The 18097-nt window shown below is 47.1% G+C and overlaps 1 protein-coding gene across 2 annotated transcripts in view; it reads left to right on the top strand.

Annotated features, from left to right (window-relative positions):
- The window catches only part of ITGA9 (integrin subunit alpha 9), a 338515-nt gene that overhangs the window by 177584 nt on the left and 142834 nt on the right, over positions 1–18097 (top strand). For both annotated transcript variants that reach the window (XM_057705604.1, XM_057705605.1), the window contains exon 17: positions 3171–3247. In XM_057705604.1, coding sequence (XP_057561587.1) covers positions 3171–3247 — 77 coding nt within the window. The remainder of the gene's footprint in view (positions 1–3170; positions 3248–18097) is intronic.

Genomic DNA, 18097 nt, shown 5'->3' with positions numbered 1-18097 from the left:
CAGAGTACAAGGGAAAGTCAGGCCAAGGACAGAGCTTGCAGCTGAGGAACAGTGCTTTGCTGGGGCGCTACAGGTTTGGTGACGAGCAGTGTATTCGCATCGGCCCACATTCCAGCCGTCACCCCGTCTCTCAGAGCACGTGGGGTGGTCCAGGGTTGTCTGCGCAGCTTCTGCACGTGGAGCTGTCAGGGCAGCACAGGTGTGAACAAGACCAATACAGCCCCCACCCTCATGGAGCATCATTTCAGCAGGGGAGACAAATGGGAAACATTAATTAGTTTTAATGATAAAATTAATGGTTACAGTCGAGCTGAGCGGTAGAAGGAAATGTGCACGAACTAGAAGAACTTATGACAGAGCCCAAGCTCGTTGGGGGCTCAGGGATGTGGTTTTGATTTGCTCGTTGAAGGATGGGAGGACACACAGCAGGTGAACCTGGTGGAGGCGTTTGAGCTCGGCGTGTGGGGAGGCGCTGAGGTGGGAAGTTATGAGGCCAGGCTGAGGGGTGGCTGGCACAAGAGAGCCAGGGTGATGAAGCTGAGGAGGGCAGGGACCAGATCATGCCAGCTTGTGTGCCACGGGATGGCTCTGTGTCCCTTCCTCCTTGTCAGTTCTCACCTGCTCCCCACCCCACTGCACCACCTCCAAAGGCGGAAAGTCAGTCTCTTGCCTGTAAAATGGGAGAAACGCTTGTAAAGGGAAACCTGTCACCAGGGGCAGAGCTGGGTTTCGTGGAGCCTGAAGCTTATGTGATTTGGGAGGAGAGCTTCTCTTGCGGAAAATCGAGTAACATTATGAATAGAAAGTGAGGCGCACAGGCTCTGGTGGGGGCGTGTCAGTGAGGGCCCTTCAGCCTGAAGTTTCGTCAGCTTGGTGGTAGAGGCACCTTTGGGGTTTCTCCTCTTTCCTAACCTCGGAAAGCCTTCTCCCACCTGAGATATTCGTGCAGACCTCGCATCTGCTTCTTCCTGTTTTCGCCTTGATTGAGATGGCAAATACATCACAAATGCCTTCATTTGAAATCTCCTGGAAATTTGGCTCTCTCTTTGCCCCCAGTGTTGTCCAAAAGAACATGCGCATGTCCTTTTAGCCCAAGACTTTCATGAGTTTTTTCCCCACACTCGAGGCAGGGAATGTTGGCTGGGACACGTTATTCTTTTGGAAATGTGACACAGGAATATGAATTTCCATAAGCGAAGCTACTCCGTGTGGTTGGGTCTAGACTGTTTGTTGGCCAGCACGTTTGCTGGAGTTCTGAGAGCAAACATGGTTGCTCTGAGATGCAGCCCGGACTTGCCCTGTGGGAGGAAAATTAATCACCTGGAACTAATGGGGGAGGCGGTGCGCAAACATGAGCAGTGACAATGACGAAGTTGAAAATTGAATACGTGACAGCTGAAAACCGGCCACAGGCTCTTCTCTCCAAAATCCCACCGACGCGATCAAAGGTATCTAACAGTAGTGAAGGGTCCCTGTCGGTGTGGTCGCAGGGAACCTGCAGCATCAAAGAGGTGAGAGCAGATGGAAGGAGGGATGGACAAGGCTGCCGGGTACCACAGAGAGAAGAAAACTGCAACTCCTCCCCAGAGCTGCTCCCGGTTCCCGGCCACCCTCCACAGATAGGCCCAGCTCAGATGCATGCCACAAGCCCCTGAAAAGATGCTGGGTTTGGCACAGTGAGCTCTAGGCCCCAGCACTGGATGGGCTCTGGCCCTTGAGGCCCAGCCTTGGTGGGAGAAAGGACAGTCTGTCCCATTAATTACCAGCTGCGCCACTCCAGGGTTCCTTCCGCCTGCTGTGCTCTCCTCAACCTCAGAGCCTGACTGCCTTTGACTTTCCCCTTTGGAACTAAAAATTGTAATACAGTCCCATTGCTCAGGCAGAATCCACTTCAAATACAGATTTTCTGCCTCCCCAGACAGCAGAGGGAAGCGACCAGGCTGTAATCTGAGTTCTTGACTCCGTTGGGTTATTATTCACTCCTATCTGAGAGCGTTGAAAGATCTCACGGATGGGAAGAATACCTTTCTTGAAAAAACGACTTGAAGAAGCACTTGAGCAGCCTGAGAAGTGAATCAGATAAGGGGTGCCCTCTGCGGCCAAGGCCACCCCTGACTTGGGTTTCCTTGTTAACTGCTGAGGACCCCTCATCTTGAGGGGAGCTGGCTCCCTGGGGGTGGGAGGCTTGCGGAGATTGGAACAGGGGCGGGGTAGGCATGCAGCCGTGCCTGGGAGACCATTAGCACAAGACGCGAGATTGCAGCGGTGGTTAGGGGTTGCTCTCTGCCAACGGTCAGCAGCAGGGGAGAGCGTGGTGGGACGCAGATCGTGGCCTTCTCCCCGGGGCCCTCCAGGCCCTCCGGCCTCGGGCAGCAGGTGAGCTGGGGGCCCAGGGACAGGCTGAGGGCTGCGTCCCTCCGGAGCCCTCGCCGTGGCTGCCCACGGGCCGGGCCCAGGCCTTGGGGGGTGGTGAACCTCTCCCCCATCCCCACCTCTGGACCTCATGGCATCGGCCGTCTCCGTGGCCTGCAGTCCGCAGGACCCGGCCGCCGTTTGGGTGGCCCGAGGAGCCTGGGCGCCTGGCTCCCTCAGTGATGACGGCTGGGCAGGGTCTGGGGACCCGGCCCTGAGGGCGCCTTTTCAGCCAGGCTGGGCGCTGGACAAGTGCTCCCGGGCGGGGTGACCGGCCCACGCAGGGATCCCTCCTCTTAGCGAGGCCTGGACCTTGGAGGGCGAAAGTTGAGCCTTGGGACCTTGCCCTTTCTTGTCTGAACAGAGAATAACCTGTTTGGTGGAGGTTTATGGAAACATTGTGACCTGACCTTGACATGACCTCAGGAACAAAAGATCTGACACCAAGAAGTTTGCAACAACTAACCACACCCTTCCCTCACCTTTCCTATGAGAGGACTTGGCTGAAGTCGGGGAGTTCGGAGTGTTTAAGGCCTGAGCCACCCACCTGCTTGCAGGGCCCTGAACTAAACCTTTCTCTGCTCCAAACTCCGACGTTTCGGTATTTTTTGGGCTCACTGTGCGTTGGGCACACAGACTTGCGTTTAGTAAAGTCTCGAGGGAAGAATTCCCGCTGACTTGGAAGGAAGTGGTTGGCTGTTGTTTACTCAATTGCTGCTAAATGCTGTTCCGCTCTCCCTCTCGTGTCTCCCTTACAGACTGTGTTTGAGAGGAACTGCCGATCCGAGGACTGTGCCGCCGACCTGCAGCTTCAGGGTCACCTGTTACTCTCCAGGTGAGTTGGTGCCCCCCTCCTGACCTTGTTCTGGGAAGCTGTCTTGACTCCAGGCCCAAAGTCTGCGTGTGCAGATTTTCCCACCGGAGAGGGTAAATAGAGTTGGTTTAAAATGAAAAGTTGCAGTTTAAGAAAATGTATATTAATCTGTAATTTTATTTTTTATTTTTTTCCTTTTAATTTTCTAAATTTTTTAAGCTCTTTCTTGGAGTATAATTGCTTTACACTGTTGTCCAGTTTCTGCTGTACAACAGCGTGAATCAGCTGTATTTATACGTATATCCCCATATCCCCTCCCTCCCACGACTCCCTCCTAGCCTCCCTGTCCCAGCCCTCTGAGTCATCACCCATCATCGAGTTGATCTCCCTGTGTTGTGCAGCAGCTTCCCACTAGCCATGTATTTTACATTTGGTAGTGTGTGTATGTCAGTGCTGCTCTCTCACTTTGTCCCAGCTTCCTCTCCCTGCCCCCGCCCCCGCCCCGTGTCCTCAAGTCCGTTTTCTGCATCTGCATCTTTAGATTTTTTTAAGAACTTTTACTGAGATATAGTTGACATACAATAAACTGCCTATATTTAAATATACTGTAATTAATTTTAACAGCAGCTATTATCGGGGGGGATAGCTTGGTTGTGGTTTTGCAGTCTCACATATCTCACAGTTAGAATTTTGTATTTCTCATTTCCCTGAGTATTTGTGACGTGTGTGTGTGTGTGTGTTGGGGTGTATTTTAGGTTTACTCATTGTATTAAGTTGAACCATATGAAACTGCCAATATTTAACTGTTTGGGACAATCCCTATGATTCAGTTTATTATTAGATAAAGGTTCTTTTTATTTTTTTCCACACTTAAAGCATCTGCTTTAACAACAAGCAGTGGTTCTGCAGCTGGAGGGGTGGAGGAGAGGAGCAGCTGTCCTGCTCCAGGGGACAGACAGTCTCTCTCCTGGAGCTGTAGCTTCCTCCAACAGAATATGGACCCTCAGGTAAAGGTGGACCTTCTGTAAAGGCCTTCTCCATCAACCTTTTATTTCAGACTTCTTGTAGGACAAAGGTACTGGTCCTGAGTCATTTAGCCACATTTCAGAGAATGGGTTCCTTTTGAGACGATTCCCTCTGAGAGATTGTTTTAGCCTCCATACTATTTATTACCATTTCTCAAAAACAGTCACCAGTGTTGATAAAATGCACACTGTGTGCCTTAACCGTGAGAGTTAAGTTTGGGTGGAATGAAAGAAATATCCCTTCATGAGCCAGTAGCTACACTAGGATGCTTTTACTTCTGTTGGCAAATAATTTATTATTCATCAAAGGAAAGTAATACTAAGATTCTTTTTCTTCTGTTTGCATTTATCAGGGGAAAGGTGATGTACCCCCCACACACACACACACATAGATACTCCTCCAAACCTCTTAAATAATAATTAGCATTACTTTTACTTAGAACTTAGTGTAGTAGATTAAAGTAGCACATGTTTTGCCAAGCTTAGAAAATTATTTCAAACTGATAAGTGGATATTGGAATTTTTTTAACATTAGTAAGAAGGATCTCTTGGGATTGTGAAAGAAACCAATTCTAAAGAAGGTTCATAAGTTATCAGATCATGACTTTTAGTTTTAGAAAGGTCTTCCAAAAAGTGTTTTAGGGAAAAAGTAACATGAAACACAAATTTATGGATTTGTTTTATCTTGAGGCAGACTATAAATGGCGGAAATTTATTTTGGATTATAGAAAACTTCTTGTGGTGGGAAAATGTTCACTTGCCCTAAGGTTAAATACTAGAAAAGTCCAGTGTTCTTACTGCCCATTAGTGGACAGTCAAATCTATTTCTACTACATCATGCTCTTCATATGTAAAGATGTAAAACCCCAGGCTCATGGTCTTTATCCCTAAAGCTGCCCCAGCTGCCCCACCCTGGCCTCTCAAGAGTATTGGTCAGAACTGGGACTGCTCTCTGGGCCCAGTAACCAGTAATACTAGGACAACTGGTGTGGTGGCCACGGCCCAGACTCCCATATGTACCAGCTAGCTAGAACCACAGAAAGGTGCTATGGAACAAACCGGTCCAAACTAAGTGGCTTAAAAAGCCATCATTTATTCTCCTGGATCTGCAGGTCTGCAGAGGGTTGGCTGGTCCAGGCTGGGTTCAGCTGGATCTTGGCTGACTTGCTTATGCATCTCGAGTTCAACAGAAGGGAGGTGGATCTCAGCTAGGCTCGAGTGACCCAGTTCAGCTCTGCTTCATGTGTCCTTCACTGACCTGCTGGAACCAGTGGCCTAACCTAGGTGCATTCTTCTCGTGGTGTGCACCGGTGCAAGGCGGCATGCAGAAACATGCCGTAACTCTCAAGGCCTAGGCTCAGAACCAGTGCACTCTTACTTCAGCCTGTTTCTACTGGTCACAGCAAGTCATATGACCAATCTCAGAGTCAAGGGACTGGAAACTGTTCTCTGCCCTTTCAGTGAGAAGAAGTTCAGTCATACAGCAAAGGAGACAGATTTAGGGAGGGTTGAAAAACTGGAACCATGATGCAATCTATTCTACCACATAAAGAACATGGTTGCTCTGTCACTTTCCTGGTGCCTTATAGTTTTCAGGGCTATTTCAGCCTTTCTTACAATTTCATCTTCCTACAACTCAGACATGAGACCTAGACACTGGGGAGGAGATTTTCTGAATCTCCAAAGCAGTGTCCTTGGACCGAAGCTCTGAGCCTCTCCCTAGGATGAGTTATTTCCCAGGAGGCCCCTCGGTCTCTCAAAATAGCCTTTTGGCTGGATCCCCCATGAAACAAACCTTCATTATACTTGTATCGTTGCCCCCAAGGGAGCCATCAGACAGACATTAGCTGGTAATTGGCTAAGTAGAGATACAAAACCAAGCCCAGGGTTCCAGTTGCTTTGAATTTCCCCAGATCTTTGTGCAGAGCCAGGCACAGAGAGAGAGAAGGCACAGTCAGTAAACTGCTCATGGAAGCCAAGGTCTGAGTTTGGTTGACAAAGGCTTGGTGGCTTGAACCAGAACCAAGCTGTTTTGGTTATCGTGTAACTTTCCTGATTCGTTATTGCCTGGGATGTTATGTACATTCCTTCGTCATTCAAGTCAGGGAAGAAATGTGGGCCTCGCTCTCCCAGGGTACCCAGTGCGGTGGGGGAGGGGACAGCTGGGTGCTGTCAGTGCCTGGTCAGTGCTGGAAGAGAGGTAGATGGGTCATCACAGGGCCCTGGAACAGCTGCCAAGAGGAGAAATTAAGGGGAACACGTCCAAGCATTCCGGGCAGAGGGAAAATGTGAGCAGAGGCACGGAGGCGTAGAGGGCAGGATTCCCATGCAGATCGGCAGGCATCTGGAGTGATGGAGGCGGTCAGGAGGTATTTTTTGCCATGAGCTTCTCTGCTGTAAACATCTTTGCCACACGCGTTTTTGCTGCAAACATTTTCACTATGTAACTAATTGGCTATAAGGCAATTCCCCTGCAAAAGATAAAAAACAAAAGAGCATCATTAAACAGGACATAATGAAACATGAAAAATGAATAACGAAAATTAAAATATTTGAACACATTTAAAATGTGATTCATTTCCCTGTCCAGCATCTCACTTTTTCTTTTTTTGTTAAGATTTCTTCCTCCATGAAAAGAGGTATCAGTTTCCAAATACTAAGATGCACATTTGTAACTGAGCTTTGTGTTTTGAAAGCATCTACACTGTTGTGTGTTCCTGGCATCTTGTCACATGTTCATTGATAGATATTCCAAAGTTCTATGGGAAATGTGGGTTCAACTCTCCACCTTCAGATCACTGAAGGATTTGCAAACTGATATGTTATTTTCTAGTATAGTATGTGATCTGGCTTTTCTCTCTCTTATTTCATACTTCCAGTAAGTTTTATCACCATGTTCCCTATCCAGACATATGTAGTTATCATCCACTGCTTTAAGACTGCCTGTCTCCTTGTCGCTGTATACAGCATTATGAATGCTAAGATTTATGTAATATAAATCAACCAGTTCTTTTATCTTTTATGACAAAATTGCCTTATGGTCAGTTAGTTATGTGGCAAAAATATTTGCTGCAAAAAGCTTGTGGCAAAGATGTTTATGGCCAAAATACTGAACACAGGTCAGGAGAACACAGTAAGAGATGAGAGGGAGAGAGAGAGAGAAACAAAGAGAGAAACACCATATTGTGACACACCTATGAGTCTGGGTTTCACCCTGAAGCCAGTGGAGGTATAGCAGAATTGCAGCATGAATGCCTTTAACCTAATAAGAGTGCAGGTAGGCACACCATAGGGGTAGGGAGAAAGGAGTCGCGGGGGTGGAGATTGAGACTGAGGTGCTGCGGGTCATTGGGTTCTCTATTCCATTGAGTGAAAGTGTGGTCCAGCTTAAGTTTAGAGTCAGCTACTCTCTCCATCATCTCAGTGCCTGCATCCCTGGCTCAGGTCCATGGAGCAGCTGCCCTTGGTCTCAGTGCAGGGGTACCTTGGGCAGAGTTGGACTTATGAGGGATGTTGTGTTGATCTCCACCATGGTACCTCCCCAAGGGCTTCCAAAGGGCAATTTGGTCAGAATTTTTGCCTTTAGTGCTGTGTTTAGAGCCTAGCTCTCCTGTTAGCTGTGATCCACTGTACTGTAAGGTTGAAGCTGAGGGGTAACAGAGAAAAGTCCCTCTGATAACTGGATAGACAGCACAGTACAAGGTGTTGTGGCAGGAAGCAGCCAAGTACCCATAGACTGAGGAGCCTTTGTCTTGAGAAAACAGAGGGAAAGACATCTGGGAGTGATTGGGTCACCCCGAGTGGCCAGGGATCAAGCCAGGAAATGCTATCTGTGACTGGGACTCATGGATGTTTTTATTTTTCTCTCCAGAGAACATGAATTCTGGCAGGCCTGTTGTCTCTTAAAACAATCAGCTCTTCAATTAAAAGTCCACAATCTTTAATGGTCTGGGGTCTCGTTCCAAAATACACCATTTCCAAAATGTCCAGGAATAAGGATGAAGCTGTTTAGTTTCTTTAAACAGGAGTGAAAATTCCATTTGTAAAATGATGCAACTATGTTTTGTTTCATCTGTCTGACTACTCACAGTACCTAGGAATATATCACATGGCAGTTACGTTAAAAAAAAATTTTTTTTTATACATCCCATAGGACACCAGTGGAAATTTCAGTGCCTTCTGGCTAGCCAACTCCAATAATGAAATATCTCTTAAGGGAGGTGAAAAGGCACAGTTAGAATATTTATGAAGTTGGAAGAACCATCTAGTGGCCACATATAACAGTCCTCTGATTGTAGCCTTAGTAATGCTGTTATTGTGGTGGGGGTGGGGGACCAAGCACATTTCCCAAAACCCTTGGCTGGGAGATGTGTAGCTCCATCCACGAAAACGCAGCCTTCAAGAGGAGGATCACTATACCCAGAGTGCCATTTAGCGTTTGAAACAAATTGTTCACCTGCTTAAAAATGGCAAAGTGACCAAAATCATCAGCTGCATAGCACAGGGTAGAAGTAAAGTTGTCTTCTTTTATGGATGGGAAGAGACCCCTGTTTATTGAGTTCCTGCCATGCACTAGGTACCCTATAGAGTTCACTACAGTGTCTCACTAGCTGCACAACCTCGGGCAAATTGCTTCACACCTCTGTGCCTTTGTTTCCTCTTCTGTAAAACAAGAGAAATAATAGTAACACATTATTAAAGTCGTTTTGAGTATTTAATGAATGAAAACATATTTAAGTGCTTCCAAAAGCTTGGCATATAGTCGTAAGCACTCAGCAGATGAGAGCTAGCATTATTATTTCATTTAATCCCGTCAATGACTCTGAGAAGTAAATAGCATCACACTCTTTTTAGTGGCGAGGATGCAGAGGCTCAGGCCGGCAGGTTACTTGCTCAGGGGCTTATGGTGGTCAGGGCCAGGGGTGGAGGGATTAGAGCTGGGAATGTCCAATTCTGCATTCTGCTCCTTTCCTGTACGCTGGCCTCAGTTGCTGTTGGTATCAGCTGGCTCTGGACCAGAAGGACGAAGGCTGGGGAGCTGGGGGAAAAGTCGTCCTCTGTGTGAAAAGCCCCAATTCAGAAAGGAGGTGGATGGGTGAAAAAAATCCATCCTCAAAGATGCCTCCCCTCCATCCCCAGTCATGCTCCTCCTGCGTTAATGTGTGAGGTGCTTGCCATTCGAAAGCTTTTCTCTCCAGAGACCACAGTCTTGTGTCTTGCTGGGTCAAAATGATGGTCCAAGCATCAAGTCAGGACTTTCTTTTTTTTTTTTTTGGCTGCATCAGGTCTTAGTTGCAGCACTTGGGATCTTTGTTGAGGCATGCGGGATCTTTCGTTGTGACGTGCAGGCTCTTCATTGCAGCATACAGGGATTCTCTAGTTGTGGTGTGTGGGTTTTTTACTCTCTAGTTGCGGCATGTGGGTTTTCTCTTCTCTGGTTGTGGCACATGGGCTCCAGGTTGTGTGGGCTCTGTAGTTGTGGTGCATGGGGTTAGTTGCCCTGCGGCATGTGGGATCTTTGTTCCTCGACCAGAGACAGAACCCACATCCCCTGCATTGGAGGGCAGATTCTTTACCACTGGACCACCAGGGAAGTCCCCAGGACATTCTTAATACACGTAGGTTGGTTTTTTCTCTCATTAGAGAGCCTCAGATTTGACTGTGGGCTTGTGGCTGGCATGTCAGCAGTTTCCTCAAATGTAACACCATCACTAATTATTATTATTATTATTATTATTATTATTATTATTATTTGGCTGCACCATGCAGCTTGTGGGATTTAACCAAGGCCCTCAGCAGTGAGAGCTCGGAGTCTTAACCACTGGACCTCCAGGGAATTCCCTATTATTATTATTGTTGTTGTTGTTGTTGTTGTTGTTGTTATTTTATAAAGGAAGGTGAGTGGGAGCTTATCAGAAACCTGGAAAGCTTTTGCCCTTGCCAGAATATTAGCCATGTGATTCATTATTTTTTTTTCCTTAACTGTCTGCCCCAGATCTGGGGGAAAAAAGTGCAGAAGAAATTTGTTGATTGGGAGCAGCTGGCCTTTGTAGTGGCTGTTTCTGGAATCTCTGGAAACAGGAGTGGTTTTTTCCAATGGTACATTCTTGAAAGAAAGGAGAAATGCTCCCATGAACAGAATCTTTTGAATGAGAGTCGAAGAATCCTTCATCCTCACTCTCGCCCTTGCTCTGATGAAGGTTCCCTAAGGAGGCAGTAGGGAATGTGTCTCCCCCACATTTCAGGACCACATCAAGGATGAATGGGTGTGAGGGTCATCCTTCTGTTGGAGTTACCTAGGCAGAGGGTGAGGTGTAACCCCCTGGGAAGGTGACCAACAGAGTAAGGCAAACAAAGAGACATTCACACACTGGAAGAGATATTGAAGGTTGCAGTACTTTTCCAGGTTACTTCTACTCACCTGACAGGAAGTGATACACTGCTGGTGTAGTCATTTATATGGCAAATATCGATGGAGCACTTGCCATGGGTGTACCAAGCTTGGTGGAAACAAATAGGGAAAAACTACTGCATCACGATGCTCTTGGTCTAGAAGAGGAAACAGAAATGAAAACAGTAATTATAATTCATTGTGATCGTTATAATCATGGGAACATGAGGGAGTTTCCTGGAAGCACAAGAGAAGAGGCCCTCCCCCCCTGTCTGAGTTTGAGTCCTCTCCAAAGCATACTCTGGGACAAGGATTTGAGAGTAAATAATTTGAGAGTTCAGGGAACAGAGGTAGAGGAGTAAAGAAGTTTACAGGGAAGCCTGCCAATAAGGGTGCACCATACACCTGTGTATCAGTTAGTTATTGCTGTGTAACAAACCAACCCAAATTTCATGCCTCGGAAAACCCACCATTTATTCAGCTCCAGGTTCTGTGACTCATCTGTTTGGGTCTTCTGGTCTCCTAGGCTCCCTCATGGACCCGCAGCCAACTTCGGGTTGGCTAGGTGCCTCTGTCTGGGGGTCCAAAAACTAGAACACAGTGCACAAGGCCTCATGAGGCCTATTATAGAACTGGTCTGTTTTCACATTTTGCCATATTCTGTTAGCCAAAGCAAGGTCACAGGGTCAGCCAGATTCAAGGGAAGGAGAAATAAACTATGCTTCCTGATGGGAGGAGCTACATGTCATAAGACAAAGGATGTGAATAGAGAGAGGCTACCAATCAGCCCATTGTACCCAGCTCCCACAGGGAAACGCTAGGGAGCAGTGGGAAACACACAGCTTAAAGTTATTGCCCCTGAGGGGTAAAGGGGCTGGGGTGTTTGTACCCCAGCTACGGGGAGTCGTTGGTTGAGCAGTACTCTGGGGTTGGGGGGGCCCTCCAGCCTGTGACAGACAGGAGCTGTGCCTGGTTCTGAAGAAAGGCCCTCAGCTACAGAGATTCAGACACTGGCAGCTGGAAGTCAGCGGGATCATTTGGAACAGTCTGATGGGGGTGGCAGGGGTGTGGACGACGTCTGCTGCACCTGCATTCTCAAAGACTCTCCGTTGATGAATTCACTCTGGAATTTCCAGCCAGAGTGTTATACCACCTTTTGACACCGAGGCTTCTTCCCAGTACCTTCCCGGGAATGCTATCTTTCTACTTTCCAAACCCCTATCATTCTCCATTATTGTGGTAACTTTATTTCCTGTTGCACGTGTCTGCATCTTACTCCGTTTCCCCTTCTCTCCCGAGAGGCACCGCGTTGCACACCTGCTGCAAGGGCATTCGGCTGTGAAAACCCGTGAGCCAGGTACAGGGCTGGGAGCTTTGTTCCCGTTTTCCTGAGGATAGCAGCAAAGGCAGGTGAGGGAAGTGTCCACGGCACATCCCAGGCAGGGAGGATCTGGCCTCTGCCCCCTCTGTCATCCCTGGAGGGACCTGGGTGGAGCTGGGCCACGCAGCTGTGCTGCTTTGCAGCCCTGGCTCCAGCCCAGCCCCGGGAGGAGCATAGACGGCAACTCCACTGTCCTACAAAGTATTTAACTCAGGCCGGGTGGAAACAAGCCCAGCTCGCAGCTTCTTCGTGGTTGGTGGTTCTCACAGATAGCGTAGCATTTCAGGTGGAGAACAGGAAGCTGAATAGGCAGAGATTTGAGTCACCTTTCTGAGGTTAGAAAGAAAGTGCCATGGCAGCGGCAGGAAAAAAACCTGCTGGGAGGTTCCTGAGGCCAAGTCCAGTGTTCTAGCTGTGGCCTCTGACGTTAAACAGCCGTGGCAGTTTGGGGAACCTGGCCTGTTTCTTGCTCCCACTGTGATGTGCTGCTAAGCGGGGGAATGACTTTGGGAAATGCATTCCTTTCTCCAGGGGAGATTTGTAGTTTCCTAAAGGGCAGACCAGCCTAGGTGTGAGGCCCCACCACACGTGAGCTGTGGAGATCAACCCCAGAGAATATTAGGTTTCAGGGCCAGCCCTCCCTCTGCTGAGCAGACACTGACCAAGATTTTCCATCTGGATGGTGAGAGGATGGGGAATCCTTAGAGGAGCCTTGAAGACAGAGCTGAGGGGTAACCATGGCAACCACAGAAGGGTCTGGGACTGCTCTCATGGCTCCCTCCCCAGCCACCCGGGAAGGCTGAATCTACCTCACAGGTGTACCTAATAAAATATTATTTGCTCATATTTTCCTTGGCTTCCAAATAGAGCCAACCATCGGAGGTTTTATGTGTAAGTATCTTTCCAGCAGGGCCAAAATGATATGGCTGTCATTTTCCTTCTCACTGGACATTCAACCTAAGAAAAGGATTTATCAGAAGAATGTAGCAACTGGATCCTTCACTTCTCTCAGATCAAGAGCAAACGGGGAACCACGTGCTGTTTTTTTCTTTTGCTAAGATTTTTGCAGTTTGTTCTGTGTGACTGTGGTGCTGGTCTCTTGCCACAAACACTGGACTCACCCATCCCGGGGCAGACTTAGTTACTGGAAGAAAAGCCAAATTCCAAAGATGTGCAGTTGTTTTGTTTTCTGAAGTAAATCTTCCCCCGCACGTATTTTTTCCTGCACACACCCTCTTATTAGCATCTCTCCCAAGTTTGTTCTGAGCCCCCTGATATGACCTCAGGCAAATCAGAAAGTGGCCCTGCTTCTCTCGGCAGATGGAAAACCAAAGACCACTTTGGCTTTCTCCCCAGAGGTCACTGCCCCGCCCCCCCCCCCCCCCCCCCCACCCCGGGGCCAAGGTGACAGGCTTGGGTAGAACATGAGCTGCTCCAAAAATCACAGCTCATTGCAACTGCCGCGAAAGGGAAGATACTAGGTAAAGAACTTCTAGATTTTATGAGCCTTTCTCCCTGACCCCATTCCAGGTGACCTTGATCCAAAAATGACAAGGCTGGGTGGAGGCTATTGGTGCCACGCCCAGATGCCTTTTATGGTGCTGGTGCCCTGTTCACAGCTGCCGATGTGTCCCCTGCGAAGGGCTCACAGCTGCCCTTCCTCTGGTCTGGAGAAGGGCACTTGCCTCATGGGAGTCATCTTGCCTGGGAGGTTACACCCACCCTGGGCATCCCTAGCCAATGACTGGCTGATTGAGGGTACCAAAAGCCAGCCTCTTGCCTTAAGTGCCAGTAACTGTATGCTATGTTTTGTGCTCCAGAGCCCCCTGTGAATCAGACCAAGGCTAGACTCCACCCAAGGCCACCTTGGTCTTACTTGCTCAGACCCTTCTCTGCTCCATCCTGCTTCCCGTGGCATCCCCCACAGCCACCCGAATCCTTGCTGCCAGGGAACCACCTGAGATGCAGGAGAACTCATGCTTCACAATTTGTTCCTTCTTAGATCTCCTGGCCAGGAAGTCTGAATCCTTTTCAGAACTGTGAGTTTCAAAAGGAAACCAAATTCAGTGTATCTATTAGATATGAGTGGGGGAAAACAGTTGCCGGTGGGCTTTTACCTGCCCTCTTGGAATTGGAGGGTTTTTGGATATTTAAAAACCAGGCCTGTGGAGTGATGGGTAGAAGGTCCCTTCAGGGGGTGAGTGGGACTTTGTGTCATTTAGGATTACTTCTGGTTGCTTCTTCCCCAGGACTTTGTTTTTTAAAGAGGACTATATAGACACAGGGATAAAAGGAGAGGGGCCCCCTGTAAGAGATAGCTTTCACTGCAAAATGTCCTCCCTGTGGGAGCCAAGGGCAAATACAGTCCTCAGGGCCTAAAAGATGCGTGATATTCAGGTGGCATGAGCAAGCAGCCTTTTGTCGTAAGAGCGCTGGCTCTTTTCTGAGAATGTTTTCTGTGATAATGAGATTTGAACAAGAGGTGAATGCTGTTGTTTCCGTCCACAACTGTATTCCTTCAAGAAAAAAAAGACAGATTTTTTGTTTTCATATTTTTTTTTCGGAAAGAAAATTGTTCTTTGTGTGGAAGAACATAATGCATGTAACCTCCCGAGCCAAGAAGGAGAACATTCTCGTTTACGCACCTCTCCGTCTAGCCTCCCCAGGTTCGTCAGCTTGAAAGATGGCTGGCACAGTAGGACTGAGGTGAAGGAAACCAACAGCAGTTACAAATCTCTTATCCCACACCTTTCAGAGATGCAGTTCTTCCTTTTCCTCCCAGTGTCGGAGGCTAAGCATGCTGTCCATCCCTCCCTGCGCCTGGCCTCTCACCATCAGTGGTGACGCATAAGCACGGAGTCAGTCCCTCCCTCTCGCCCGCCTTAGCACAGAGGTTCCTAACCTGGGTCCACGTCCCCTTGGTGGTCTGTGCGTAGAATTCCTGGGGTCTGTGAATTTAGATAGGAAAACCATGACAGCTTTATTTTTACTAATTTCAAAGTACACTTTAGCATCATGGTGAAATTTAGCATCGTAGTCAATTATGAATGTAGACAACAGAGCCGCGTAATGTTAGCAGGACCTGTGACTGTCACACGTAGAAATCACTGATATTTTCACGTCAAGTTACAGTGTTGCAGCCATTTCAAAATATCATTCACCTTCATCCCTACTTCAGAGTTGTGGTAGCTACATGATCTGCCATCAAACCTTATTCCTCAGTGTTATTTTTAAAAGAACACATATTCGTAAACCACATATTTTTTTTAACATAATTATCACTGTATTTTTGTTTAGCTGGTTTCTTTGTAACTCTGTTTTTCATTTTATGCATTTGAAAACGTTTTAAGAAGGGGTCCATTCACTTCAGTACAATGCCAAGAGTATCTGGGGACAGAAAAACAGATTAAAAACCCCTGTTCTAGAAGTTTTCCCTGATTTGGGGAAAAGACACATGTTGGAGCAACAAATGTTTTGCTCTGCTTACTGGAATAGACAAAAGATTTTTATTATAATATCCAGGACTGAGACTTTACTATAAGGCTGGTGTCATATTATTATACATTTTTCTCTTTTTTAACATGGGGTCAAACTTAGAAGCCGCTGGAGGAAGTGTTTCCCGGACCCTCTGCTCCCAGCATCTACGATGCACTGGTGACGAAGTAAACATTCATTCCTCGTTTGGGTTTGTTACAGACTCAAGTGAGTGTCACAGCTTTGATGAGCTCAAGAAAACCAGCGCTTGAGGCCCAAAGCAGAGAAACTGGGCATCGTGGGGAATGTGGCAGCCACTTTGTGGACAAATGGGCACATTTGTGATTGTTGGAAGTGCTGCGTCTGGTGTGTCTATTCTTGTTTCTACCTTCAGGGGCCCAGGTGGGAAGAGCCACATTCCTCTGGCCCCTGTGACTGCTCATCTCACAGGAAGAAGTTTCCAAATCAGGGAGGCTTGTGATTTCAATACACTTTATTGTCTGTGACCATTTACATCCCCCGTTTGGTTCTTGAGCTAGAAACAGGGGAAAATGATGACCACGACAGAGTTATTTGTGGAGGGACCACGGTGGCCCTGCTGACTTGGGCGCTCTTGAGTCATCTAGCCTGCCAGCGTCCGTGAAATGCAGGTCTGCTTCTTGCATTTCAAATGTGTGGTGGCGGGTTTAACGGGCAGCGTGTGTGGTACAGGGTGGCAGTGGGCCACTGCTGGCCAGGCCATCCATCGCCACACACCATCTCCGTCGTGACCTCAGACCTCTGGGCAGCCCGCAAATTTGGGGAATTCCTCTGCCCCCCGAAGTATTCTTTGTCTTTAATCCAGTTGTTACAGTGAGTGAACCTGATTTGTTCCAGATGTCGTAAGATTTAGTGATTCCGGAAACTACTCCTCAGCTGGAGGCTGATGAGGATTTGAATTCCTCTGCTCGCTGGGAACCAGCAGTTCTTTTCGTGGTTAGGCAGATGGGGCAGGAGGAGGGAGCCTAAGCTGCTTGGAGGGACAGGGAGGGCCCTTGCTCGGGCTTCTCACGTTTGCCTCGTTAGGAAGAAGGTAGCTTTGAAGCAAATACTGATTCTATAACTAAATGAGTTATGACATGAGCCAGAGCTGGGGCCACATTGATGCTAGCAAAGTCACTGAGGATATAGACGTGTTAGTTATTTATTTTTTTAAGTAAACATATTTACATGAATGGTCTAAAGGTTGCCAGGGAAACCACTATTGTAGCTCAGATCACCTTAGTGCATACTTTTCTCTTACTTTTGAGCCTAAAACTGTCCCAAGGGGGTATATATGAGGGAGATAGAGGTATTTCTGGTTTCATGTAAGTGGTTTTCAAAGCAGAAATTCACTCCCAGGAATCATTTCCCTGACCCACTGTAAACTTTAGCTGACATGCCTTACAGAGGTGCCCCATGATCTCTGTCTGGAGTTAACAGCCATGTGGGTCTGTTTTGCATGATGAGAAGGGATTTATAAAGCATGGTAAGATGTAAAGCACATCTCAAACTCTATGCATAGTAGCCCACTGTTGGAGAAGGTTAAAACCTCCACCCATACAGATAACATATTCTGTTTAACAGAGTATTATTGGTTTATGCAGTTTTTGAGGATATAAACAAGATGAATATTAAAGCTATTAACGTTATGGATTTAAAACAAAAGCAGAAATTAATTAATGTAGATTGTTGCTGTTTAGGTTTTTTTAAGTGTATTTAAAAGTAGACAAATGCCCAGATAGATGCTGTTGGGGGTCTGGGACAACTGTGTAAGTGACCCAGGGATGCAGCTGAAGCCCAGCCAGATGACTGGGGTGTGTATCCAGGGAAACCAACGTCAGGAGCAGAAGCTGAGTGGTGACAAAGGTATGTGGGTTGGGCACACCTGAGAAGCGGGTGGGTCCCCGATGAGGCACGGAGTTTTGAACAAAGCAAAATATCAACGTTGCAGGGTATAAAATGAGGGGATCCCAAGCTGGTCAGAATGAGGATCATCTAATGGGTTAGAGCAGATGATTGTGGGGTGAGGCTGTAAACCACAGGAAGTTGCCCAAGGCCGGAGCTTATGTGGGGTCAGCTATAGGATAACCACAGGACAAGATGAATAGTTACGCAAAAGTAACAGCTCCTACCATTCTAGAGTATATTAAAATATAAAACAAGATTAGATTTGATTTCTTAAATCTATTCAAAATTGTACCTTTTAGGTACAATATTGGGGGGGGGGGTTATTTCTTGGTGATTTTTTTTTTGACCAAAAAAGTGTTTTTACAAAAAAAAAAAAAGTGGTATCTTTTTTGGTGGTCTCAGTGAACAAAATAAATTCCTAAATGTTTGCCACAATAGCTAGAACCTTCAAAATCAGGAAACTTTAATAACTTTTCATGTCAGTGAAAATTGGTATTGGATTCTATATACTTTGACATTTCAGTGAAATCTACAGGAATAGGCAGTAAAACTAATTAAAAATAAGTAACTAACAAAGTAAACTAACTAAAATGAGCCAGCAAGACAAAAACAATTCCCAACCCTGTAGGAAAGAGGAGTTTTGGAACTTACACTGGAACATCCCATGAGGA

The sequence above is a fragment of the Hippopotamus amphibius genome, chromosome 13 (assembly GCF_030028045.1).
Source record: "Hippopotamus amphibius kiboko isolate mHipAmp2 chromosome 13, mHipAmp2.hap2, whole genome shotgun sequence".
NCBI classification, from domain to species: domain Eukaryota; kingdom Metazoa; phylum Chordata; class Mammalia; order Artiodactyla; family Hippopotamidae; genus Hippopotamus; species Hippopotamus amphibius.
The sequence above is the reverse complement of the archived record's forward strand: the minus strand, read 5'-3'. Positions and strand labels throughout refer to the sequence as shown.